The 27897-nt window shown below is 39.3% G+C and overlaps 2 protein-coding genes across 14 annotated transcripts in view; one reads left to right on the top strand and one right to left on the bottom strand.

The window, feature by feature from the left end:
* The window catches only part of LOC1275382 (bifunctional methylenetetrahydrofolate dehydrogenase/cyclohydrolase, mitochondrial), a 34058-nt gene extending 27103 nt beyond the window's left edge, over window positions 1-6955 (top strand). For all 12 annotated transcript variants that reach the window (XM_061651733.1, XM_061651724.1, XM_061651723.1 and 9 more), the window contains 3 exons: window positions 5034-5208; window positions 6103-6721; window positions 6777-6955. In XM_061651733.1, the coding sequence (XP_061507717.1) occupies window positions 5044-5208; window positions 6103-6721; window positions 6777-6904 (912 nt within the window). In that variant the 5' untranslated portion in view covers window positions 5034-5043 and the 3' untranslated portion in view covers window positions 6905-6955. The remainder of the gene's footprint in view (window positions 1-5033; window positions 5209-6102; window positions 6722-6776) is intronic.
* Window positions 6956-10054: 3099 nt separating this feature from the next.
* LOC133392204 (uncharacterized) lies at window positions 10055-13953 on the bottom strand. Of its 2 annotated transcripts, none has more exons than XM_061651741.1 (4): window positions 13555-13953; window positions 12972-13449; window positions 12612-12916; window positions 10055-12542 (listed from the first exon to the last, which is right to left on the bottom strand). In XM_061651741.1, the coding sequence occupies exons 1-4, from the start codon at window positions 13733-13735 to the stop codon at window positions 12241-12243; spliced, it is 1266 nt and encodes a 421-aa protein (XP_061507725.1). In that variant the 5' UTR covers window positions 13736-13953; the 3' UTR covers window positions 10055-12240. The 2 variants fall into 2 exon arrangements, with proteins under 2 accessions (XP_061507725.1, XP_061507726.1); XM_061651742.1 differs by having other exon boundaries at window positions 13570-13953.
* Window positions 13954-27897: the final 13944 nt, after the last annotated feature.

The following is a 27897-nucleotide window of genomic DNA, read 5'->3' as shown; positions in this document are numbered from 1 at the left end:
ATTGATATTCGACATACGACTTTTTCGACTTACGCATTGCTTTGGGACATTTTTTCGGTCCCAAATACAGTCGTATCTCGGGGGACACCTGTATAAAGATTTTATAAAGTTACTAGCTGACCCGACAAACTGAGTTATTCCGAAAAAAACTAAAATATTCCATTATTGCTTTTTTACTCGGGATATTTGTATCGTGCCCGTATCCCCTCAGGATCCGATCATCGAGTGTAAACCCCCAGCCACCTTACACCAAGTGTCAAAGTGCTGTATACAACACAACAACAATCTTGCTCTTAGTATGGGAGTTAGAAAATCATTGTTAAAATAATTTTAGTGTAATATTTGAACGATTTTTAAGTCTTAAAACCTATTCTCATACCACCATAAGGTGTGTGCAAAGTTTCGTTGAAAATGATCCAGCCGTTTTCCATTGATCCATTGATTGCGTGTTGGTGTGTAAAATGTTTGCTACAATCCACTGTGCTTGCTGAAATTACGTGGTGTCTGTGAGCGCTTACTGAACCATCTACACTTGCGGCTATGAAATACAGTATAAAAACTGTATAAAACAACACGAAACATGTATTAATATGAACTGAGCGACTGGCAATATCTGCGCATCAATAAAAATTCAATTTAAAAGAAGTATTTCGTCATTTTTTAATCGCTACCAACTACTGAACAATCAGTAATATGAGAATGGCTTTACTGGGATTTCAGTAAACGAGCTGTCATTTTGGTTAGCACCGGACATTACTGAATGATTCAATAAACATTCTTTTTACTGAAAGGATTACTGAAACTTCAGTTAAAAAAATTTCAGTAAAATTTTATTGAAGTTCAGTAAAAAAAGTTTTCTGTGTATACTACCTATTGGGGCAAATTTCTCTCAAATCAACGTTGTAGTCATTGCGTGATGCAAAACTGTTCATACAGACAAAACCGACAAAAAAAACGATTTTTTTATTGATTAGAAAGCTGACATATATTCATTACCTTTTTAAAATAGATTCCTAGCTTTTTTGAATCTTAGGATCGCGAAAGAAAGTCGATACATTTTATCCGATTGAATAATATGCTTGATAATGTAAAATAATATACCGATGGAAATTGTTCTCCACTGGTGGATAACTCTTTCCAATTCTAGTAGCCATTGGTTTTGCCTATTTAATCCTTCCTGAACTTGCTGCTTTGCCTGACCCTTGGTCCTAGAGTGCCATGTGCGCCCATCAACTTTAGCCACCGCGAACGTTGGTTCCATGAACGTTCGTTTTATACGCTCTCGTACAAGAATATATAGGAGCAGAGCGGTACAATTGTTCCATGCAATAAGGAATATCCGAAACCGCTCACGGCCTCTCGCCTTCGTCAGTTTATAATCCTGACCTTAATGGCTGACGCCTCCACGTCATCTGGCCACCTGAATTTAAACCTACTACGCCCCTCCGCATTGGCGGATTTAACGGTAAGCGGACAGAGTGGCCGCGTGAATGATAAGTTCAGCATATATGATGTGTACAGTAGTCTCATCGCGGGCCTCCGTGCACGATAGAGGATCCACGGACTCATAGGATAATGGGGGGTCCATAAACGAGGGTCCTGACCAACACCTCCCCCAATAAAACATTAAAGTGTATTTTATCCAAAGCTAAGGCAATGTTGGATTTATTCCCACTCCCCCCCTCCCCTCCGCTCAACACCTACAAGGGGACTCCCCACTCCTTTTACCGCTTAGGGCTTCCAACACTTTACAGGGTTTCGAATCATATAAGGGAATAGTTCAATCACTTAGGGGAATGTTACAAATCGGTAGGGGAATATTGCATGCAAGCTGTGGATGTTTGCAATCACTTAGGGGAGTTTTGCAATCGATTAGGGGAATGTTGCAAGCGTACTGTGGAGCTGGAGCACGCCTTTCCACGCGATTGCCACTGCCATGCGGCCAACCTTAAAAAAAGTATTTCTGATTATATATATATATATATATATATATATATATATATATATATATATATATATATATATATATATATATATATATATATATATATATATATATATATATATATATATATATATATATATATATATATATATATATATATATATATATATATATATATATATATATATATATATATCTTAACTCCCATACACAAAGAAGGCGATCGTAGATATGCAAAGTAGGTTTTTTACCAATAATAAATACATAGAAACACTTTTTTTAATTTCCGGAAGAACTTTTAATCGTTAAACAACAGTGTAGAAATTTGCGACCAAATATTGGCGGTTTCTTTAACAACGCATTAGTGATAAAATAAAAGACTCGCGTTAATCTCGCTCCTTGTCTTAATCCTACTTTTGCCGGATCGCGCACACGCGCGTTAAAAAAATCCCGTGCTCTTTCTCCCGAATATTGATTGCAACTGGCCACTTCTTCTTGCGGTGCCATTCGCTTTCATTCGCTAAATATTCGGGAGCGGCTTTAACCTGGCTGATCGTGGTGGTCTAGTTCGGCTCTCACAACTGCTTTGGCAACAAACAGGAAGACTTAGCTTTGATAACTATTTCATGCAAATACGACGAACAAATCTAAAGATACAAGCTGTAGAATCCACGTAACTGCATTCTCCAATATAAAATGTATTGTCGTTGGGTAGGCAATCGTTGAACAACGTGTATTTTTTGGTTGTAGTCACAATGGTTAAACGCTTTTTAACACTTTGAAAGCATGTCTGTTTTATCAGCCTTGGTTTGGACAGGAAATGTGATTTGATTATTTTTTATCACTCTAACCGATAAATTCCTCTCGGTATAGAATCTACATAAGGCAATCTGAATTCATTTTTGAGCCATGGTAGCTTCTGTCTAACGCTCTTCGGCATAACGATTTCAATACCATCTACCAAACGTAGTAGCACTGTTACTAGTTACAAGTATTTTTGTTGTATTTATTATAGATAAAATAGATTATCTGAAGTGTATTCTATTCTGAAAGCCTTTCCACATTGAACGCGATTGCAAACGCGATTGCCACTGCCATGCGGCCAACCTTAAAAAAAGTATTTCTGATTTTACGCATTTTTTTAATTTTTACGAAAAAATTATTTGATTTTTCAGCGAAAAGAAATCAATTTTAAAGAAGGGGTGAAAACCATTTTTGAAAATCGTTCCTCATGAATTTGCGTAACTCGAATATCCGAATAAGTCGAATATCTCATTCTTCCGCCATAGTACAACCGATTAGTTTGTATTTTTGATTAATTTTATTATTTTTATACATTTTATCATTTATTTGATACGATCCGTGCAGTAAATTCTGATATTTTTTTACTCTAAAGTGAATAAAATTTATCTGCAAAAATGCAATTTATTTTGCATTGGACAATTCGTGAAGCAATTTTCACGGATTTGACATTTGGTCTGGCAAATTTTGAAAACTGCGTAGGGGAATTTGGGGCAAGTGTGCCATACGGGGCAAGAGTGCCACCAAGCATTTTTCCTTAAAAACTTTAGCTTAATGATCAATTGTGTATACAGTTGGTTGCTTTCCAATGACAAGGTATACTGAGCCGAATTTCATATTGACCAATCGATATTTCGCATTGTTTTGAACTGCTTTATATTGAGCTTCAAAATTGTGTAGAATATTATAATTTTTTCATCCAACCAAATAAGCTCTCAAAAATCATGCGAACAATCAACCGAGAAAATATTTACACCACCGTATAGCTGAGAAACGTGAAATTTTTTGTGGGGTTAGTTGAAAAAAACTTTCTTTTTGTCACTGAAAACTTCAGTTTCAAAAAAGTTACAACTTTTGGGGCAAGTGTGCCATCTCTGTTTGGGGCAAGTGTGCCACCATCTTTCATAGGCGCGAGCTGTCAAAAATGTAAACATTGTTGTAGCGTTCAGTGGTGGTCCGCTTTTACGAGCGGATTCTACTCCGGAAAAACAGACCAGCAACAACCCATATTGCGATACAGTTTGTGATCAAAAGGGGTTCATTGGTGACTCAAGACATGTAGGAACACATACACTAGTGGTACAAACGTAATTATTTCCAACTATGTAAGAAATACGGTTATTTTAACCAGGTGGCCGTCTTGCCCCATACGAGTGGCACTCTTGCCCCATAGCCCAAAAAACAACGTCTTTTTGGACCCTTTTTAAAACGCTTCAAAAACTATGTTGTTTGCACTTTTTTCAAGCGAAACTCATTTATAAGTGAGGAAATAGATGTAAAATGGTTATGAGATTGAAATCGGCTTTTGAATAACACGTTTTAGTGAGTGATAACTTGAAATGCTTAAGGTGGCATACTTGCCCCAAATTCCGCTATCTCTAAATCCGCGTATATCGAGAACCGCGGTACTTGGGAACAGACTGTATTGATTTACAGGGGTTTTGATTATATTACAGGGTTTTCGGGGATTTTATAGACATGTTCAGCGAGTGGTAGATTCGTTCAGGCATATAATACACTTTTTCAGCGAGATATAAAACTGTTCGGAAGTAAGCGTTGACATGTTCGGTTATACTGTAGAGCTGTCACTTTCGTACCCCTTGGACTGCAGCTTGGATCATTCTCATCAGAAGGTAAACAAACGGTTTTCGTAAAAATATGTTTGTTTTAACTAATTCATGTATTTAACTTAAGGAATGATTATATTAGCTATTTTTAGGACTTTTGAGAGTGATAAATTGAAGCCTGCGGCACAGTGTGTAAACAAAACAAATGACAGCACTACAGAATCGCTGAACATGTCAACGCCTACTTCCGAACAATTCTATATCTCGCTGAAAGAGTCTTTATAGACATGTAGACTCATCATTTCGAACAATTCAATATCTCGCTAAAAGAATCAATTATATGCTCGAACAAATCAACAACTCTCTGAACATGTCAATAATATCATCGAAAACCCTGTATATTATTTATTAAAAATTGAATGAGAAATAAATGCTCAATAAAGCGGTAAACTATAAGGAATTTAAAGATTGTGATGATTTTGTTTTTCTTGTTTCTCTAGTGCTTCTAAAATGGCTCAACTGATAGACGGTAAGCAGATTGCCAGGGAAATACAAGAAGAGCTGCGAAAAAAAATCGAGACATGGAAAGCTCAAGGACATCGTTCTCCCCAGCTGACTGCAATATTAATTGGAGATGATCCTGCTAGTACTACTTATGTTAATAACAAAATGAAGGTAAGTAAGGTATCACCTGCTAAGGAAATTGAGACCGATTCTGGGGCCACATTAATTATTAATAATAAATAACAATTTTGATGGGCCGGTCTGGTGGTACAGTCGTCAACTAGAACGATTTAATAACATGCCCGTCATGGGTTCCAACACCGAATAGACCGTGCCCCCATACGTAGGACTGACTATCCTGTTATGGTAACAATAAGTCACTGAAAGCCAAGCTCACTTCACTAGTGGGTATAGACAGGCCTTGACCGACAGCGGTTGTTGTGCCAAAGAAGAAGAAGAAGAACAATTTTGATGTTCTTTTGTATGATTCTTTATACACTTTGAGTGCCATTTTTTTCTGTTTGTTTCCCTGGCCTCGAAGCACTTTTTCTTTAATTTTTTTGTGACTTTCATATATGGAAATAGCGATCATTTCAATAATTACGTATCAATTACGTACATTATGCTTATATTTATATTATATTACTTTGGTAGTATATTTGAAGTAATATCTGTTATATGAAGGATGGTTTAAAAATTCACAATAACGGTGAAATATTTGTGGTTACCCGATATTTATCAAAGAAATTATTATTTTACATTTATATTCTTGATTGTTGACCATTGATTGAAAATCAATAAATTTTTCATAAAAAAAAAACAAAAATGTAGATTTGCAAGAACTGTATAGATTACACGGTTATTGAACATTTTGTTTATTTTGTTACAAAATGTAATGATCATACTTCTCAACTATTAGAATATATTAAGATTTAAAGTTGGTTTTCTTGGTTATCATATATTATAGCAATAACTCTCCACATCCTAGCCATCCCTCACTCCCCTCCCTGGGCACACAAGCTGTTACTAATAACAACTAAACACTATTTTTCGGTGCACTTTTAGGCTGCAGCTGATGTTGGAATCGAAAGTAAAACAGAACGCTTCGGTACTGAAATTACGGAAGAGCAACTTCTTGAACGTATTGACCAATTAAACAATGATGACGCAGTTGATGGAATTTTGATTCAGTTACCGGTACCAAATCATATTGATGAAAGAAAAGTGTGTAATGCAGTATCATGCGACAAAGATGTGGATGGCTTCAACGAACGTAATATTGGTCGACTTTGTTTGGATATGAATACCTTGATTCCGTGTACACCGTTAGGAGTGCAGGAACTAATTAAACGAACAGGAATTGAAACCTTTGGGAAGAATGCTGTTGTTGTAGGCAGATCAAAAAATGTGGGAATGCCAATAGCTATGTTGTTGCACGCAGATGGACGAAATGACACATGTGCCATGGACTGTACAGTAACTATATGCCACCGGTTTACTCCACCTCAAGAACTTAAAAGGTTTTGTCGAACAGCTGATATAATAGTGACGGCTACTGGTGTTCCGGGACTTATAACATCAGATATGATCAAAGAGGGAGCTGCTATAATTGATGTTGGTATAACTAGAATAACAGATCCATCAACAGGGAAAAAGAAGTTAGTAGGAGATGTTGATTTCGAAGGTAAGTTTCGTCTATCAAGTTTTATGTTAAAATGTTGACACTTTTTTCTTACTAGAGGTGCGCAAAAAAGCTGGCTTGATTACTCCAGTGCCGGGAGGAGTTGGACCCATGACTGTTGCGATGCTGATGAAAAATACAATAATTGCTGCTAAGAACTTGGCTAAGAAAAGAAATGAATCTTAAATGTTGTTATTATGTATTAAATAATATTGGAATTTCATGTAACAATCGTAACATATGTTCATTGTTTTTTTATTACTCATTAACATCATATGTCAAATCTATTCGAATCTAGCGATTTTCACGCACCTATAGTTTGAAACAAGGATAATGTATTTAGAAGGTTGATTTTTATCGCTTTTGCTGGGCGACATTGTGGGGGACATCTGTCACTCTCTGCATACAAATTTCATTACCCCGCACCAGTCCTCCCCGATTTTTATACCGGAGCCCCAGGAAGAGAAATGTCAAGTCGAGAAATGTCATTTTGCTCTGAACAACTTCACCTTGTCATTTATAACACCTTGGTTTGAAACCAAAATTACACACGTAAGTTGGCAACCGGCATACCCTTGTATTCCATATTCCATATTTGACGTATTCAGTAACGGGTTTCTTAGGTAAGCAATATCCGGCATCGCGAATAAAGGAATAATAAAGTCGTTTAAAGTTTATTTTGGTTAAACCGAGTTCTTTTGTTGTTCATTCTTGTTACCGTAGCAATAGACGATGCGCAATCTCAGATTGCGCATATATTCGTTTTATCAAAACATAAGTCATTTCGCGTAGCCAACCCTGAGCTATAAACGTCATTTCCATACATTTTCAGATTGCGCCAAGATTGCGCATAAATTTTCAAGATTATATGTCCGAGATATATATATATTTTTTGACAGATAAATATATCAAACCGACCCGTTTGACAGATAAATATATGCGCAATCTGAGATTGCGCATCGTCTATTGCTACGGTTAAAATAAACTATCATCAAAAGAGCTAACAATTGCACGATAATCACATACATGCGGACACCGAGATGCACGGTTTATGGGGGCTGAAAACGGCAGCATAATACCGCGTGTCTCGAATTTCCGCGTAAGCCGAATCACGTTATTTCTAGCCAAAATATGTTAACCGCGCGGCTACATGAGGTGAAATATACAGCGAAATGAACTATTTGACAAGTGAAATATCTGACAGGACCAGCTAAAGGGTTGGGGGAGACACAACATCCGCTTTCGAAATTCTATTAAAAATAATATCTTCTTAAGCAGAACATTCCCTAATTGGAAGAAATTATGAACTGTTGACTCAAAATTGATGAAGTACAGTCTGTTCCCGAGTTACGCGGTTTCTGCGTTCCCGGCGAATCCGCGTAAGTCGAATATCCGCGTAAGTCGAATTTCACATTTTTTGAATAAACTACTATTCATTGATCAGAGTTTTTGATTTTATTTAGTACTTTTATACACTTTATCATTTATTTGATATGATTTGTGCGAAAAATTCTAATATTTCTGGCTTTTAAGCGGTTTCAATTTGTTAGCAAAAATGCAATTCATACCGAACTTGAAGCAAATTGTACTGATTTGACATTTGATCTGTCAAATTTAGAAAACCGCGTATCTCCGAATCCGCGTAAGTCGAGAACCGCGTAACTCGGGAACAGACTGTACTCGATATTGAAGTTAATTAATTAATTAACATTGCACATCAGCTGGTTGCTGTGATGCTTTATCTGTCAGATATTTCGCCTGTCAAATAGTTCATTTCGCTGTATATTTCACCTCATGTGGCCTCGCGGTAAAGACCAAGCGTTTTACGGGTGGCGGATGTTTAATTGGCCGTTTTAATAAGATCTAGCACAATTCGGAAGAGCACATAAATAATTATACGCAGAAGTCAGTGGCTTACATCTGTTCAGATCAATGTCGCGCCAAGAAGAGTTCTATTCTTTATTCTATGACAGTTCATCTAGCACACCGGGTGCTCCATCGGTCAAGGTATAATGCGTTTATACCGCTGCGTTCGGGGTTCGGGTTGAGTGCACAGTGGGCGATATTCCGCCTCAGCACAATTTTTCGATCGAAAAAATTCGATCGATCCGGCTGTCATTTTGGTGTCATTTGACACTCATTTCGCCGCAAAGGTGTTCATTTTACTGGTCTTTTTGAAAACTGGTATACCATGACACTCACGAGCAAAATGAACTATGCTACAAAAAATTCGATCGTTCCGCTTTGTATGGCGAAAAATCCGCAACTCATTGAGCTGCGGAAATTTTCGAATATCAGAAAAATGCCATAAATCAAGGTTAATGGTTTTGAAAAACGTTATGTAAAAGCAAGTTGGTAATTGTTCTGGTTCTTTTTCAATATTTTGGGTGATAAAAAATCATTTATTAAATGTTTTAAAAAATGGTTTGCCTACACTAAGTACTGAACTCGATGGGAATCGACTTCATGCAAGAGTATGAAAGAAATAGTTATACTGTCAGTTTTACGTGAGCGCCTATCGAATTTTTTCGGTCGAAAAATTGTGCTGAGGCCGATTAGTCCGGACGTTACAGCTTGGCTATCCTGAACAATAAACTGCCCTCAATTTCCTAATCACTGGACTCGGTCCAACGTCGCTACTTATTCGCTTCTAGAACCCCATCGAAGGGTAGTTGTGTGAGTTGACATCCTTCTACATCGCGTTCCACGTACCTAGCATGGGGCAACACTTTATGGATGACGTAAGGTCCCCTGAATTTAGGATGGAGCTTCTTATTACCGCTATCGGTCGTATCAGAGTAACGTCCCAAGTAGCACAATCCTGTTAATAAACCGTTAAAAGTATGCCTAAAAGTATTACTTTTAGCTTTCCATACAGCAGTAATTCCAGGGCTTAAATTACTGCGTAACGTCATCTTTTCTTCGTCGATTTTCGTTCATTTTTTCGTTAAAATTCAAAATGGCGTCGGCATTTTTTTAACGAAAATGATCAAATTTAACGAAACTACGAAAAGGATGGAATATATGTCTATCCTGCTCCATTACTTTATTGCCTGCTTCTCATACCCACAACCTCCTCGAGTTTCCTTTTTTGCCCTCGAACTGAATCGTTCGAGTATAAAGAATTCGTGGAAAATTTGGTACATTGCATGTATTGTTCTCACAGAATAAAACAATAAGTCAGAGGAGCAAGTTTTTTATTTTTCAATTGTGTGAGGCTGAATACCACAAGCACTGCGTATTTTGCAATTCTGCAGGTATTGTGCTTAAATTTGCTCTTGGTCAGCTGACAACCTAGTGTCCTGTGTAAGGTAATATTTAAAGTAAGACATATAATTTAGTTTTAAAGTAATTGTTCATTTTTCACTATTAAAGGATCATAACAATGGGATTTTCCATTGTGGAGACCTTAGGCCCTAAGGGATATGGAGAATTATGTCTTGTGCCTGATGGATGGGTGCAGGGAACTAGTAGTGGAAAATATTACTTGTTATGGCCCAATATTCCCGGAAAATTGGCATCCAAACTGGTGCGAAATGCTAACAGTGTTCCTGAAAGTGGATGGACAAGACAAGAATGCTGTGTGAAAAGATCAAACATTTCGTCTTACGAGACTGGGACGAAAATTTTAGCTGAAATGTCCGACGAATCATCAACCGATTATATGGAACAAGGCACAACACAGCATATAACAATTGGAAATTATGAGCAAATATTCGCACAGCGCGTTTTAGAAAACAATGCTATGGAAACTGTAAACTACGATTTCGACACAGCTAATTTTCATGCGGAATACTTAAACGATCACCTAGAAAATGAAAATGTTCCTGAGAAAAATTGGAAATGTTCTCATTGTCCATGTTTCGAAGCATTAGTAAAGTTCCAGAAAGAAGCATATGAAGATCTTCAAAAAGGGCAACAAAAAATTTTGAAAAAGATGAGCATAATAGAACGCCAAAATGAAATGCTGCTTAACACAAAAGCCCAAGCTGTGGAAGTAAATGGAAGTAATATATTAGAATTTGAATTCAATCGTCTAACTAATAAGAAAGATCCAATGCAGTGCGATGAAAGATTAGGAGAAACAGATTATTTTCAACAGGTGTAGGATTGGCTGAAATCTAAAATCATAGATACGGATGTGGAAAATAGGATGCTGGAAGCCCTTGATTTAATTTTCGAAAAAACACTATTGGTAGAATGTAGTTGGACAGGTATAGGGAAAGGTTACACTAAGTTTGAAATTAGACTGTTGAGAAATCTGATGAATTTGTTTCAGACTATTGGAAGCACTAAATTTCATAAGGTTAGCGAAAATATGCTATCAAAATTTTTTGAACGTAAATTGAAGCAAGCAAAACAACGATTGAATATTCAAGGAGTGCGTAAACCTACCAACCATAAGAGGCAGACTGAAAAAAATTAAAAAAAACCATTAATATTGCTTGAATTCCCTCTATACTGCATACTGCGTTCATACTGATTAACGCAACATACTAAACAACTCTTACACTTAATCGAACTTATGTTTATTTCTGGCAGTGATTTTTCAAAGAACTTAAAGAATCAATTATGATATATTCAAAGAATGAGAGTTTTTGAAGTTAAGAAATGCTAAGAGAATGAATTAATGGAATAAAAACTGTTTCCGAAAGTGGATCTAAATTTACTGCAACAAGCTTGCATTTTATGTCACTCACACTCAACTGGATATCATTCAACGATAAATCATTTGAGAATCCCTTGTAAATATTTAAAACACTTGATGGAAATGGTGATCTGAAAAAATCGGACTTGTTGTTGAGCATTCTTCCGCATACTTGAATCGAATTTCCAACTTGTGCTGCGTTTGAAAATTTTGCAATAAAATTTTCTTTGGTTAAAAACCATGAGTTGCATTCATCGTTACGTAATATGTAATTTAGTAATTTTAAAACTACCTTTCCATTCTTCTGCACAAATATGCTTGGCTTAGACACTTTTTTCGAAGCAAACGAAGTTGGTATATGAAACTCCTCTAACTCTGATAACCTTTTGAATTTCAACTTGTTGAATTTCATTGTAACCTGACCTCAATAAAGCTTTTAATATCTGAAGATGATTTTCAAACGGATATGTAGAAAAGGAATACAACGGACCAAACTTCAAAACCTCCTCGCATATATGTTGCAAATTGTGAATATTACTTGTTAAATATCTTTCCCCGTAAAGAGCTTCGAAATCGATTACAAATCTATTTAGCATTTCTCCTGCCATTTTCCAATTATTTATGTATGCTTTTGACGACATCAATGTAATCGCACAAAAAAACAGTTTGAAATGTTCGAAATACATTTCAGATATTCGATTTTTCAAAATTACAATGCTGACGTAATTGAGGAAACTTCCATACTCCGTTGCTTTCCAAAAACGCGCCATATCAACTCCTTGAAATGACCTATGTATTTCTACTGGAAGTCGGATTTTGACTAGCAAAGAAGATATTTCTTCCGCAAGTTGGGCTGACCACTTGGTTTATAATCCTAATTTTCCATCCCTCCATCCTTAAACAAAACGGCGCATACCATACCATACCATACCATACCATAATGTATTAAGTGAAGAATATCTGCTACTGGTATGCCTTTAACAATGTCAAATTTTTTCAAATCAATGAATGGTGACCTACATTTGTGATGGTTTCCATATTCTTCACCTCTAAAACCTCTATCAGTTCTTGGAGGGGCGTTAACTCCTTTATAAACCATGCACCTACCATCCTCATTAAATTCTGCTTCGCATGTGCATTTGAGACATCCATCGGCAGAATTAAAATTCGCTACACCTGAATTGTCGAAACGATAAAATTAGTAACTTAACAATAGTTTAGTTAAAAATTAATTTGCTACACTACCTTTGATAAACGATCTAGCAGGAGTATCTGCTATGACGGCTCGCACTCGAATTGCTATTTTTGTCTGGTTAATAATTGTTCCTCCATCAATAAGGGTATTTAATTCTGACAGTAATAGCTTCAGATATTTATCCAAACCATTTGGCTTTGATCTTCCGCCATAAATTGCTATAGTAAATGGCGATAGTTGAGGCATTTCATAAATATTTGCCAATATTGGCCAGAACTGCGTTGGACTGCTTTTACTTAGTGGTAGTCCATCTATAAAGATGTTCAGCGAAAGAGTGCTTGGCACCTTAACAAAACTGAAAGAGAAAACTGATGAATGATTGGAAAATGTTTTAACAATATGCATTTTACCGCAAATGCTTGGTGAGGCCCTCTTTAACACCGCGATACCAAAACAGACCATCTCCAATTTTTGATATTTCTGGTCCATTTCTATTTGTTTTCAGGAAAGTTCTAGCATCCTTTGGTAGACACATGTTCATTTTTTTCCTCAATATTTTTAACAGCATATTCATTGAATAATGGGTTTGTTTGGTGCTCAATGCCCAATATTTCAAACAATCACTCGTGTCCATTTTATCAAAATCAGGCTCATCCAACATTGCATCGTCATCAGAATGTTTATCCAATCCTGTTTCATCATCAGACATGCTTTCTACATCACTGAACATATCATCATTGTTGTTCGAAGAAGTATTAGATTCTGAAATATTGCTGTCATGTATGCTTCCAGTACTTTCACAAATAGCGTCGGACACATTATCATATGTAAGGGTATTGTCGTAAACAGATCGATCAGCAACACGCACGGACACTTTATGAACTTTATCTGAAACAAAAATACTTGCATTAATGCCATAAACATGTCACGAAAAAGAATCATCATTCATAATGCATCACAGTCCACCATTTTAAGAAATTCCATATTCGATACCTTCAGATGGTCTACCTGTAGTTGTATGCAGTAGTTGATTGTATTGGTCACCATTAATGCGTCTTACTCGTTCTACCCGGTCGCGAGCTCTATACAACTGGCCACTTTTTTTATACGTTTTGATAACATGTTTTGATAAACACAGATTTACAACAGAGAAAAAAAAAGATTCACAACACATGCATTACAAAGAAATAACCAAGAGATTAAACAATTCTTGGTTTTCGGACTTAATGTTTAAGACGGCTTGTTCACTGAGAGTGTATTAACATGAAATGAAAAGACGCGCGAGTGTATTACGCATTATGACATGACACGCGATCGGAGAGTGCATTGCAGGGTTTCTAGTCGTGTTTTGCTCGATAACCTTTTTTATTCTTGTGATGATTTATTGCTTGAACTCACTTTATTTTAAATTGTTTCCCCAATTAATTGAAATTATCGAACAATTTTTGAAACAAATGATGCAAATCATATTGGGAATGTTCAAAAATCTTGAAACGATCCTTAACACAATTGAGAAACATACACAGGCACCATGGCAAAACTAAAATATTATTATTAAAAACCCTGTAACACGAAACGTGTTGAGCTTGACGAAACAACACATAACCTCAATAAGCATTTATCATGTACAGTATGATATCAACATACGCTATACTCTACATAAACTATACGAGTATATGAGGTTAAACATCGTATTTAACTTTTTTTTTAGCATAGCATCGCATGCGTTGAGTAAAATAGTTGTTTTATTACCAAAGAAAGTTGAAAATATGTCATAATCTGATTTATGGCATGGTGATTTTTATGATAATACAGTTCACCACGAATCAAAAAAGAATAAACAACAGTAAAACAACTAAACATTTATGATGAAAAATTGTATTACTATTTGTTATTTTCTAATTGGAAATATATTTGTTTTATTTTAACATTAATTAATTAAAACATTAATTGCATTTGTTGATTGCTGCCTGTATCGTTACAATACAGCAAGGAAAAAAATATGTGTAACGCTTCCAAACGTTACACTGTAACGCAAGCAAATGTCATATTCCCTTAAGAAACTCTATTTGATTTTTAACGGCCTTAAAATGCTGTTAATAATCAAATAGAGTTTCTTAAGGCTACTTGGGGTATAGCCACTAAGTCACCTTCCTTACACGGTTTCACACTTTATCTCAAGACCGCGGGACCTCTTCCCGAATCTGTCTTAGCCAAAGCCAAGACTGCGGTATGATGCTTGAAAACGTTGATGATACCTGAATTCATCGGATGCAATGCTGAATCTGCGGCACATTTCTCGAACACACTGTTTCGCGCCGAGGACATGCGGTCGAATATTTTTTTACACGGCTAACTCGTCTGGAACTTTACCGCGTTGCTCAACACCAAAGAGTAGGACAGAGGGGCAGAAGTTCGTAGATGTGTGGACGGTATTGTTTAAAGTGTATTCGGCTGACCGCAACTTGGATACCCAATCGGCCTGGTCTGGAGCATCCGATAGTTTGCTAACGATAGGACGCATCACACGGTTCACCCGTTCTACCTGTCCATCGGCTTGTGGGGATCCGGTGGCGTTGAGGACATGGCTAATGTTATGCGATTCCAAGAAGTCCTCAAACAAGGTTGAGGTGAAACAAGTAGCTCGATCGCTAACAATCCGCCTAGGGCGGCTATAGTAAGACATGTTAAATAACGACGAAAAGCAAACCATCAACCGAGAGAAATGAACGCGACGAACTTTGAACGAAAAGAATAACGACCATGCTTCGATTTTAATTCTTTTATTCCTGAGACGCAACTGTACTAGTTCACAATTTTCGATCGCTTATATACTACCGTACGCCAGTACTGTCAAATCCAAACAGCAAAACGTTGCTTATTCTTAACAAGACATATATTGGGAAAGGACAGAACACACTTCCTTCGCATTAGTTGAGGAGGTTGGGTAAAGTTTGGTTAATTTAGTGAACGCATCGATAACTCGATTTATCAAACGAGGACGGCACTTGAACACAAGAACACGGAATCCGGCTCACCTTTCATTAAAAGTGATTGCTCTCACCTGAATATTACTCCTCCATCAACGAATGAATGCGCTCATGTTCTTACCCAAATTCACCCAAATGATCACGAATCCGTAACAAATTATGAGCAGAACGATCAAAATGATGCCGATCCAACACTCACACAAATACGTGGCGCTAATGTCAACCCAGCAGGGTTTGCCTCCACTATTTTTCGACAAAATTATTCTTGCATATCTGAGCTTTCCGTGTATTACCAAAACACCCGAGGTCTACGGACAAAACTCTCGAGTTTCTTCAGTGCATCTTCAAGCTGTTCTTTTGATATCATCGCGATCACAGAAACCTGGCTCAGGATGACATTGCCTCGTCTGCACTCTTCGATGACCGATATGATGTTTTCCGAATGGACCGTAACTCCTCAAATAGCCAGAAAACCAGAGGGGGAGGGGTACTGATTGCGGCTAAAACCATGCATCGTCCCTCAGTAATCACTTTTGCGAGCTCATCAACCGAAAGTATCTGGATCCGCATGCGTGTTGGCACTTCATTCGTAATAATCGGTACCGTTTACGTTCCACCGATTCTTAGTAATAATACCGAATATGTTGCCGCTTACTGTGCATCACTTATGGAAATTTCTGAAAAATATCCACAAGACACGATCCTCGTGTTGGGAGACTTCAATCAACCAGGCCTTTCTTGGCTATGTGACACTCACGGTTCTCTACATGTCAATATTCAGAGATCCCGTGTATCCCCAGCCTGCTCCCAACTGCTTGATACTCTCAGCTTTGTGGGACTATCTCAGGTCAATAATAATGTAACTTGATCTTATATTCGTAAGCCCGCGTATAATTGAGAATGGTATGAGAATTTTCCGTTCCATAGATTGTTTAACTGAGGAAGACCGATATCATCCGAGCTTGCTGGTCAATATTACACTTCCATCAACAACCCAGACTGCTACGGAAGCCACTGGATCGAACAGCTTGAGACATCTCGATTTTAGAAAAGCTGATTTCCCAAAAATGATTGACGCTTTTGCCAATACTGACTGGTCATTCCTTAATTATGATAGCAATCCCACCTTATCAATCGATTCGGCAATCGACTCCTTTCAAATTAAGGTTGGTCTAGTCCTTCAAAAAAGCTGCCCTACTTTACAAGAGCGCGCAGCTTCCGGTCCCCCGTGGGGCAATAGAGAGTTAAAAAGACTTAAATCTGCGAAAAATAGAGCTTTACATTGTCTCATAAAGTCTAATCTTCACTCCGACAGACTATTGTTTAACACTGTTAGTGGCAACTATAGAAGATTCAACAGGCATCTGTATAGAATCTATATCAACAAACTTCAACGAAGTATATCCAACGATCCGACTAAAATATGTTCTTTCGTTAACCGTAAGAGGAAAAATGCAAAAATCCCGTCAGTAATGTCACTAGACACCGAGAAAGCCACAAGTGAACTTGAAATCAGTCAGCTCTTTGCCAAAAAATTTAGTTCAGTTTTCGACCTTCAATCTTCGTCACCAATTAATATTGCAACTGCCCTGCAGCACACACCCGCGGATGTTCTAGATATGTCTATAAATGATATTGTCATCACAAATGAATCGGTAGAAAATGCAATCAAACAAATTAAACCCTCATTTATCCCGGGTCCGGACGGGATCCCAGCAATAGTCTTTCAGAAGTGCTCAACTTATCTTTCAGAGCCACTGGTTCATCTGTTTAAGCTTTCTCTGCACAGTTCTACAAATCCTACTATGTGGAAGTCTTCGTGGATGACACCCGTTCATAAAAAAGGTCCGAGACATGTTATATCTAATTATCGTGGCGTAACTTCCCTATGTGCATCAGCAAAAATACTCGAAATTCTTGTCCAGGAAGCGTTAGTCAGGGGTGGCTTGAATTATATCTGTCCAAGCCAGCACGGATTTGTTCCCAAACGATCGGTGTCGACCAATCTCGTTCAATTCGTGTCTGAATGCCTTACGGCAATGGACGGCAAGTCACAGATTGATGCAATTTATACTGATTTCATGTCAGCATTTGATCGGATTAACCATGACATACTCCTTGCGAAACTGAGCCGGCTTGGCTTTTGTGGTATCCTAGAGTACAGCTAAGAGAGTGTGAGGGAGTCAGTCAGTGTCGGACAACGAATAAAGCTGGATGTGCGTCCCTGTACAGGAGGAGAAAGCTTGTGGTTGGATTAGAAGATATCACATTGGCGATCCTGCCATGATATAATCAGAAGTGTATTGAGAGTGGTGTGATGGTGCAATTTTTCGGTTCATTTTATTTGTTTGTTTGTGAGTCGGGTTTAGCCTATGGCCACATTGAAATACGTTATCAAATTTGTCGGCTGAGTCGAGTTTAGCTCATGACCTGCGCGAGAACTACGGTAAAAAGTCTGTGCCGGGTTCGGCCCATGGCCAGCTAAGAAGCTCGTATTTTATTGAAATTAGTATATGTGTGAGTCGGGTTCGGCCCATGACCAATACAATGTAGTACTGACTGAGTATGCGTGAATACGAGAATATGTGTGAGTCGGGTTCGGCCCATGACAAACGTGAAAGATCTTGTTTTATAAAATGTGTGAGTCGGATTCGGCCCATGGCAAACGTGAAAGATCTTGTTTTATAATATGTGTGAGTCGGGTTCGGCCCATGACCAATACAGGGTGGTACAAGATCAGCGAGTTGCGGGCAGGAAGGCATATGAGTCGGGTTTTGCCCATGACCAAAGATATTGTACAGTCTAAGTCGGGTCCGGCCCATGATTTGATTTTAAAATAAAATTATAATACAGGTTTGATATATAATACATCGGACTCTACGAAATCATAGAAGCAAGATAAAGCTCTTAAGCGAGACAGGAAAATTGATCATATTTTTTCCTAGTTAACGGGTCACCCTGTGTTTGTTCGGCCTACAAACAATCACATATGTAAAAGCGAGAAGGCATGTTGGCTCGCATGAGTTGGGTTGTATGGCGCGACTAAGTAAAAGAAAACGCGGGCGCGTGGTGGTACGCTTGTGTGAGTGGAGCGTGCCAGAAGAAGCGTAAGTAAGAAACATCGGGCGAGCGTTGTACTAGTATTGTAATTGGTGTGGGTAACTAAATGACATCGGGACAGGGATCTTGATCCCATAGTGTGCGTGCATTCTCATATTGAGCCGTTATTCTTCGTTTGATCGCTGGCAAGAGTGGAGGTAGAAAGTAATTGTTCATTAGTGTCATTACTGAAAAAAGGATATAAAAGAATTCAGAAACGATGAGCAAAGGCTGGAAAATAAGTGATGTTGTGGAAAGTGGCAAATCGGTGGATGAAGTACCGAAAGGATCTAATGAGTGGCTGTCAGGCTCATGGCCATTGCGCCAGTTCGACGAGACAATTTCCACTAATAAGCGTAAGGCCGAGTGGATTCGTTTTCGCGACCAATTCGAGAGAATAGTGGCATGTAAAACACCAGTGGATGCGGAAACTAGAGTTGCGGGCTTTAAAATTTTTGCGGGAAGCTACCTGCTTAGTATAATTGAAATGCAGCAACGAAGCTTAGCTCCTAAAACGCAGGATGTTTACAAGGACACAATTATGGCTCTAAATGAATATTTCAATGATTTATGCGACTCATCAAAGGAACGTCTGAAGTTTCGGGAAATGAAAATGAAATCCAAGGAACCATTTGCGGACTGGGTGCTCCGTTTGGAAAGACAGGCAGCTTTGTGTGAGTTTGTTGGAGTACAGCACGAAGAAGAAATGATGCAGGCAGTGACAAGGCGTTCGATTCCGGATATAGCGGATAAATTATACGAAATAGCCAGTGTGTTTGGGAATAATTTGGAGCGAATTATTAGCCATGGCAAGCATTTGGATTTTATCCGAACAGAGGCTGAGGAGGGGAAGCTGGGCGAAATAGAAGAGTCGTCGAAAAACGCTGATTTGGACCAGCCACCATCTTGGAAACCTGTAAACGCTATACGCAAAGTGAAAGGTTCCATGCGTCGATATAAGCCGTATGAGACAAAATGGAGCAATGGTAGAGGAAATGGATCCCAACGTGACCGAATGGCCGGGAGAGAAGAGCATCAAAGCTGCTCAAAATGTGGTCGTGTTCACGCTTGGGGCCGCTGCAAGGCGTTCCTGGCAAAATGCTATGCTTGTGGAAAAAACGGCCATTTTGCGGAGTTTTGTTTTTCTACAAAATGGAAGACAGGAATAAAGGACATGAAACGCGAGGCTGAACGACTAAACCAGGTAGAAGTCGATGGTTAAGAATGATTTTTTTTTTGTGCTTGTTTGAAAAAAAACATAGTAAAAAAAAAAAAAAATGTTTATATATATATGTATATATATATATATATATATGTATATATATGTATATGTGTATATATGTGTATATATGTATATATGTATATGTATATATATATATATGTATATATATATATAATGAAATAAATAAATTCATAAAAAAGGGAATATAATAAAGGAATTCATATAACTGTACTCATGTTATATCATCTGTTTTTTTTTTTTTGTCCTTTTTGTTCTAATATTTTTTCCCCGTTTTTTTTTGTCCCTCTCTAAATTTTAGCTTTTAACTGGTGATAAAACATTTTTGCGTGATCCTCGAGTTGTGGAATGCATTATCGGCTCAATTAATTTCAACTTTCTGGTAGATTCTGGAGCAACGGTAAATACACTTACTAAGGAAGGATGGGACAAAATTAAAAAAGAGTGCAGTTCGGTGATTCAAGAAGTGGTACTCCATCCAAAGGAAAATTTGAAAGGCTATGCTAGTAATCGGCCGTTGGATGTAATTTGTTCGTTCAAGGCATTTATCGGTGTACAGAACAGTAAGCTACGACAATTAGCAAAGTTTTTTGTGGTAAATGGGACAGAAGTGTCTCTACTCGGATTTCATACTGCTGTGCAGTTGAAATTGCTTAGAATAGGCCTTAAAGATAATCTAGGAAGAAATCTAGAGGAAGTATATTGGGCTGGAATTGAGCCTAACGGAGAAAAGTATAGGAAAAGTAATCAAGACTGGAATATGAGTACAGTGGATAAGGGTAACACCAATCGTTCCGATGAGTTTCCGAGAGTTCAAGGAGAGCCGGTCAAGTTCAGAGTAGATAGCTCGGTGATTCCAAAACAAATTATTAGATACAATGTGCCAATAGCATTTGAAAAAGCGGTTAATGAGAGGCTTGCGGAGATGGAGAATAAGAAGATCATTGAAAGGGCTGATGGCGTAAAAGATAAAATAACATTTGTTTCACCAATGGTGTTAGTACCGAAAGGTCCGAAAGATTTTCGGATGGTGATAGATTATCGGGAGGTAAACAAAGCAATTGTTCGAGATCCTTATCCAATGCCATCGCTCGAAAAAGTATGGGCAGAAATTCCTTACAACGGAGGCAAGTTATGTTTTACTAAACTCGACATAAAGGATGCATATTTTCATGTGGAACTTCATGAAGACGTCCGCCATTTGACTACGTTTATGACGGCAAATGGATTGATGAGATTTGCCAGGTTGCCTTTTGGATTGTCCTGTGCTCCTGAGATATTTCAAAGCGTCATGGAAAGATTGTTTTCCAAATGTAAAAATATTATAGTATACATGGATGATATACTTGTTTATGCTAGGACATTGGAGGAATTAAAGGGATATGTAGAGGAAGTGGAAAAAGTTGTTATGATGAATGGTTTAACCATTAATGAAAAGAAATCATTATATAACCAAGAAAGGGTGGATTTTCTAGGGTTTACCATTGATGGGAGGGGTATATTGCCCGCAAAACAGAAAATATCTGAAATATTAAGTTTCGAGAGACCGCGGGATGTATCGGAATTGCGAAGTTTCTTAGGTATGATTACTTTCATCAGCCCGTTCATAAGGGGATTTTCGCATAAAACGAAACCGCTAAGGGACTTACTCTCAAGAAATGTTAAGTTTGAGTGGAACCAAATTCAGCAGGAAGCGTTTGAAGAATTAAAATTGGCAGCGGAAAATGATCTGATTAAAAGAGGTCATTTTTCCGAAGTGGACAATACGATCCTTTATACAGACGCATCGCCTTGGGGATTAGGAGCTGTTTTAACTCAGGAGAAATTTCCAAATGGTGAAAGGAGAATCATAGCTTGCGCGTCCAAAAGCCTCACTGCGGTAGAAAGCAGATACCCACAGCTACACCGTGAGGCATTAGCAATTGTATGGGCGATGGAAAGGTTTGCTTATTACCTAGTTGGTCGAAAATTTACATTACGATCGGATAGCGAAGCATTAATGTTTATGATAAAAGGAAAACAACGAAAAGATATTGGAAAGCGGATAATGTCCAGAGCCGAAGGTTGGTTCTTGCGAATGGACCATTTTGATTATAAATTTGAACACGTGTCGGGAAAAGAAAATATTGCTGACGCTGCCTCTAGAATGGGCGAAAAGAGAGATGATCCTCAATTTGGTTATCTAAAAGAACCTCAGGAATTGTGTTTGGTAGAAACGGAGGTTAATAGCATCAGTGAGGAGCTAGTTGCGATGACATCGTACGAAGTATGCGAAGAACAGCAAAAGGATAGGGAATTGCAGTTGGTAATGGAATGGCTGGATAAGAAAGAGAAATGGCCAGAAGAAATTCGTAAATTCCAGCCTTTTCAGAGCGAATTGTATGTTATGGGAGGCTCATTGATGAAGCAAGAAAAACTAGTACTGCCTACGACGCTTCGCGAAAGAGCAGTAAGTTTGGCGCATCAAAGCCATCCGGGGATGTCTACGATGAAAAACTACCTGAGGCAAGGCTTATGGTGGCCTAATATGGATCGCGAAGTCGAAGTTTTCGTTAAAAGTTGCCCGGAATGCCAGCTGATTAAAACAGTTTGTAATACACCCCCTATAACGTTGACGGATATGCCTAAGAATGCATGGGATTACGTTTCCATGGACTTAGCATCCTCATCTGAGGCTTTACATTTTAAAGCATTAGTGCTTACTGACAATTACTCGAGATTTTTAGTAGCGGTACCAATGGAAAAAACGGATACGGAAGCAATGAAAAAAGTAATTCGTAGAATTTTCAATACCTATTACATACCGAAAACACTAAAGGCGGACAATGGTCCGCCGTTTAACAGCGTGCAGTTCAGAGATTGGTTAAAAGGGGTGTGGGGAGTTAAACTAATTCATAGTACTCCATTAAACCCAACCGAAAATGGACTGGTGGAGAGAAGCATGCAGGGCATAAATAAGATTGCAGCAATAGCTAAATTGGGAAAGTTAAATTGGAAAGAAGCGCTAGCCGACTATGTTGCGGCGTATAATTCATGGCCGCACCATATAACTAAGATACCCCCCGCTGAACTAATGTTTGGCAGGGCAGTTAGAGGCGTGTTGCCCAATTTGAAAGTCGATTCAAGTCAAAAGATGGATGAAGAATTGCGGGATCGAGACAAGATAGCTAAGTTTGAGCGTAACGCAAAAGAGGATATTAAGCGCAATGCTAAGCACACGAGTATCAGAGAAGGAGACAAAGTGTTGGTCATGCAGCAAAAGAAAGATAAAGCGGACACTGTATACAAAAACAAGTTTTTTAGAGTAACGAGTCTTGCTGCTCCGGGGAGGGCGACAGTGAAAGATTTGGAAAATGGCAAGGAATATGAACGAAGCGTCAAACATTTAAAAAAATATATAGAAAGGAAAGAGAGTCAGAAAGGTAGTGTAGATGTGGAAGAGGAGGCAACGGGAGTTAAATGTCAGGATGACCTAGTGGATGATGTTTCATCAAATGAGCTTGAAACTAAGCAACAGCGGCCAGTTGAAGGATTGTGTGGTACGGCGGTACCGGAATTAGGATTCAGAAGAACGAGAGAGATTCGGCAACCGAATAGATTTAAGGATTATACCATGTAAGAAGAAAAAGCCCAATGTGGTCATTTGCATTCAATATATTAATATCTAATCGTAGTTATGGATAAAATACATTCTTGTAAGGGGAGGATGTGGTATCCTAGAGTACAGCTAAGAGAGTGTGAGGGAGTCAGTCAGTGTCGGACAACGAATAAAGCTGGATGTGCGTCCCTGTACAGGAGGAGAAAGCTTGTGGTTGGATTAGAAGATATCACAGCTTTCATAATAATCTAGTCATATGGTTAAAATCATATTTAAACCAAAGATCATACTGTGTTAAAATCAATAAGTGCTTGTCCAACGTGTTCGTTAGTTCGTCCGGTGTCCCACAGGGAAGTAACATTGGCCCAGTATTGTTTATCCTATTTATTAATGATGTTGTATTTGCGCTCCCAAATCAATGTTTGCTTATGTATGCGGACGATATCAAGATTTATGCGACCATTAGAAATGATTCGGACAGCTCGACTCTCCAGCACAGCCTAGACGTATTTAGCAATTGGTGCTCTGCGAACTCGCTATCCTTGTGTGTCAATAAGTGTTGCGTGATTAGTTTTACTCGTAAAAAAGACCCTATCAAGCGAGACTATAATCTTGACTCGTGTATAATCCCACGTAACATAGAAACTAAGGACCTCGGCACTATTCTTGACTCATCACTCTCCTTCCGTCAACAACATTCGTACGTCATCGACAAAGCATATCGGCAGCTTGGTTTTATTAATCGTCTGACATCTGATTTTAATGACCCTTTCTGTTTAAAACAACTGTTTGTCGCGTTAGTCCGGTCCGTACTTGAATTTAATGTTGTAACATGGTCTCCGCACACTAACAACTGGTCCACACGAATTGAGCGAATTCAGAAAAAAATCACAAAAATAGCTATAAGAACCTTACGGTGGAACATGGACCAGCCTCTAACCTATCAAACTAGACGGCTTCTTCTAGGATTGCAGTCCTTAGAGAGACGTAGGGAGGTAGCACAAGCAGTTTTTGTAGCAAAATTAATAAAAGGCGAAATTGATGCTCCCGAGCTTCTTCTTAAAATAAATTTGTACGCCCCTGACCACGCGCTACGTCCTCGAAATTTTCTGATCAAAATAGGGTTAAAGTCCAGATGGGCACTCGCCCGGGTTAGTACCGAACTTGACCCACAGGGAGCGCTGTGGTGCAACATTTCATCTGAGATTGCTCGACTATTTTTCATGCAGCTGAGCGGCTGTCAGATCGTTGCTGCCACAAATTGTAAATAAGTGTTTATTTCATACATCTTCATACTCCTGCTCCTCTTGGTAAGAAATACAACTCTCCTAAACTAGTCGTGATAAATATTGTTTATTGGTGTGTGGTTTTGCAGACACACATGACTACTGCATCGCGTCACCCACCGCCGTCGTGGGGAATGGATAATTTTCACGCAAACTGGCGGTATGGTGTATAGTGGAACGGGCAAAGATGACGCTACCTGCATCCTGCTTGGCGCGATGGCCAATAACGATATTGATGATGTTCGGCGCCGGTACCGTCATGCGTAACGAGTTCTGATCCACGCGCCGGTAGCGTGTCCACGAGTGATTTCGTCGATCAGGCCTGCCCGAAGTTAACTTATTTTGTCTGCAACTTTACACGCAGTACATCATCAACCAGTACGAGAATCCGATGCCGATTGCGGTGCAATCCTGGATCCGCATCGACGGATCGGGTAACATCGACACCGCTGGACGCATAACGATGACAAACCCGCAATCCCGTACCGGAAACTGGTACCTGCAGACCGTCGTAGGCAGTGCTGGCACTAGTTTTCGCACTTGGACTGTCCGTTTGTTGGCGTTCACAACGACCTGAATCATCGTGCTCAATCAACTGTGGCCTGAAGAAGCCAACGACGTCAATGCGGCCCCAAGTCCATCGCTTTACGCATGTACCCCCCTTCCCCCCTCCCCGGTGCTGGAGGAAAAAATCGCAAAGTGCGTGAAAAGGCTACTACGGCCGTACTATCGGATGAAACTCGTGCCGAAAACCGCGAAGGCGACAAGAAGAAAGCGAAGGAAGGTTCCAAGACGGCCTCAAAGGCCGGGGGTAAGACGCAGCGTTCGGTAGCAAGCAAAACACGGCCAAGTTGGAGGTGCAAGCTTTATACATCGCAACACCAGTCAAGGAGGAATTGAAGACGGATAATTCGACTAACTCTGGAACGGCTTTTCGCGCACCAGCTATTGCTACCGGGAACGACCGGCAACAGATAAGGTAGCAGGTAGGACAGTGAACAAAACGTCCAGAAAACCGGAAGTGCTGTAACGTTCGAGTGTGTGAAACGTGATGCTTTAAACCTGTACCTTGAACCCATTGATGCGGCGTGCTTTTCTTGCGTTTGATTTGTCCGTTTGATTTGTGATTGTCTAATACAACTTATACTACAATGTTTCAATTTGTTTTAAATATTAAAAACAAGCTGTGTGCTCTCTCTGAATATCTAATTAATAACGGGTCAATGTTTCATTTTTATCTTGGATCCTTGGTATTTTGTTTCACAAGTTTCTATTCATCGGAAGTGCGTTGTTATGACGTTAACGGTAATCGGTAATAGCTGCTGAATGGTGCTACTGTGGTGAAACGATGGCGCCTTTTCACGGACAGATAACCAGCAGTGGGCAGAATACGAGCCACTAACGATCATCACCGAGACGATGCGCTTACTTTGCGTGGTTCGTGGGTTGGACAGTGAGTGTCGCGTCTTGAGGCACCGTTGTTGGCAGCGATCAGAAGCAGCACAATCGCGGCAGCTGTGAAGGATGTCTTCAGCAGGACACACACTTTGCAGATGACATGCTCGTCGCGCTTTACTAATATTCATCTCGTTGCGTTGTTTTTTCGAATGTTGTTTTTTTTTATTCTTAAAGCATTGTCGTTAGTTATGTCCCTGTAATGTTATCGATCGTAGCGGGGCCGTCCAGGACCGTTTTGCGGGAGGTTAGTTTTAGGGGTACATTTCCAAGCTTATGAAATGAAAGTCGTAGAGGAGTTTTACAGCAAGCGTAACATCCAATCCTAACAGCCCGAACGAATCTGGTCTGCCTTGATCGGATATGGTTTTATTTATACTCAAAAAAAAAAAATGAATTCCGTACATTTGGTTGTGGTTTGTGTTTTTGTTCTGCTTAAAGCCAACTGATTAGCTTCTGCTTGGTGTTGGACAAAACTCGGGTTTTGATACTGTAGGCCGTTCTATTTTCCGCGGTGTGTTTCTATGTGTTTTGGTTTACAATGTGTGCGGTATAGTGTGAGGTGTTTTTGTGTGGAGTGTCACAAAACTGTCTCTTTTTGGTGTTGTGGGTTCTAACGCATATGGTGTTCCTGCCTTTGGCTCCCGGTGTGGCTATCTTTGCTTACGCTGGCTATTGCTGATAAGTTGCTATGCGTCGTGAGTTCACCTACTTTTACATAAGTGCGTCTCAATCGTCTCATCTGCGAAATGTACAAAAGATGCTAGGGATAAAGGGATAAGTGGATGCTACATGCAGCGAACGGCATTGTTCCGGGCCCGACGCCCAAGCCGACCGCGAAGGTTTCGGTCGTTCTGGAGCGCTTGGTAAACCGTCTGCTGCCACGGAACAGAACATTTCGGGCAAAGGGTTTCGGGAGCGTCAACGGTCTAACTCTCCTTCACCAAACTACTTTCAGTATTGGCCTACCAGGCTAGTTACCTCTAGGCAACTTACCTGGTGCACCATCGTCTTATTTGCACGGCAGCCTCCTTGCGGGCGATTCACATGAGACATCTGCTTGGCTGGAAGAATAGTAAAGTACTTTGCATTCAAATTAGTAAGTTTTCATTGGTTCGATTTTGGTTTTTTTTTTATTTTTTTTTAATCAGGGAGGAAACCATGCATAGGGACCCGCATCCAGTTGGACGGCTGCACAGCAGGGACCACCCCCCGGGTACTGTCGGATGCCTTCCGACTAAAACCTCCCCGAGCCTTCACCATTTTTTTGTGCAGAAAAATGGTATAGACGAATCAGCAGATATCGTCTCGGCGCCGCGCTGTGACGTCGTGGTTAGAGACGTCTGGCGTATGAGCCTTACGACTTTGTACCAAATAGTGTAAGGGCTAATGAGACCCTTACACTACCGAGCACAAGTCCGCTTCTCCTGACTCCTGACTGTATTTATTGACGGATGCACCCTATTAGATCCTCCCAACCTTTGCCAAGTTACATGAAAATCAGTGACTACTTTGTTCGCGTTGCCGTCAGCGGATTAAGCCTTTGGCCTGCTGCAGATGGTATGTGCAGGATTGCTCACGGTAGCCCAAAGGAAATCAAAGTAGTCTACTGATTCAAATGCAACTGGGCAACGGCAGCAAGAGGTTTGAATAGCCGTTGGGAATTAG

This window comes from Anopheles gambiae, chromosome 2 (genome assembly GCF_943734735.2).
Source record: "Anopheles gambiae chromosome 2, idAnoGambNW_F1_1, whole genome shotgun sequence".
NCBI classification, from domain to species: domain Eukaryota; kingdom Metazoa; phylum Arthropoda; class Insecta; order Diptera; family Culicidae; genus Anopheles; species Anopheles gambiae.
This window is presented reverse-complemented; position numbering and strand designations above follow the sequence as displayed.

Coding starts and splice junctions, on each gene's coding strand:
- LOC133392204 (XM_061651741.1), bottom strand. CDS start 13,735: ATGTGTTGTGAATCTTTTTTTTTCTCTGTTGTAAATCTGTGTTTATCA. Junction 13,450..13,554: donor TACAGGTAGACCATCTGAAG/GTATCGAATATG, acceptor TTTTTGTTTCAG/ATAAAGTTCATAAAGTGTCC. Junction 12,543..12,611: donor TGCTAGATCGTTTATCAAAG/GTAGTGTAGCAA, acceptor TCGACAATTCAG/GTGTAGCGAATTTTAATTCT.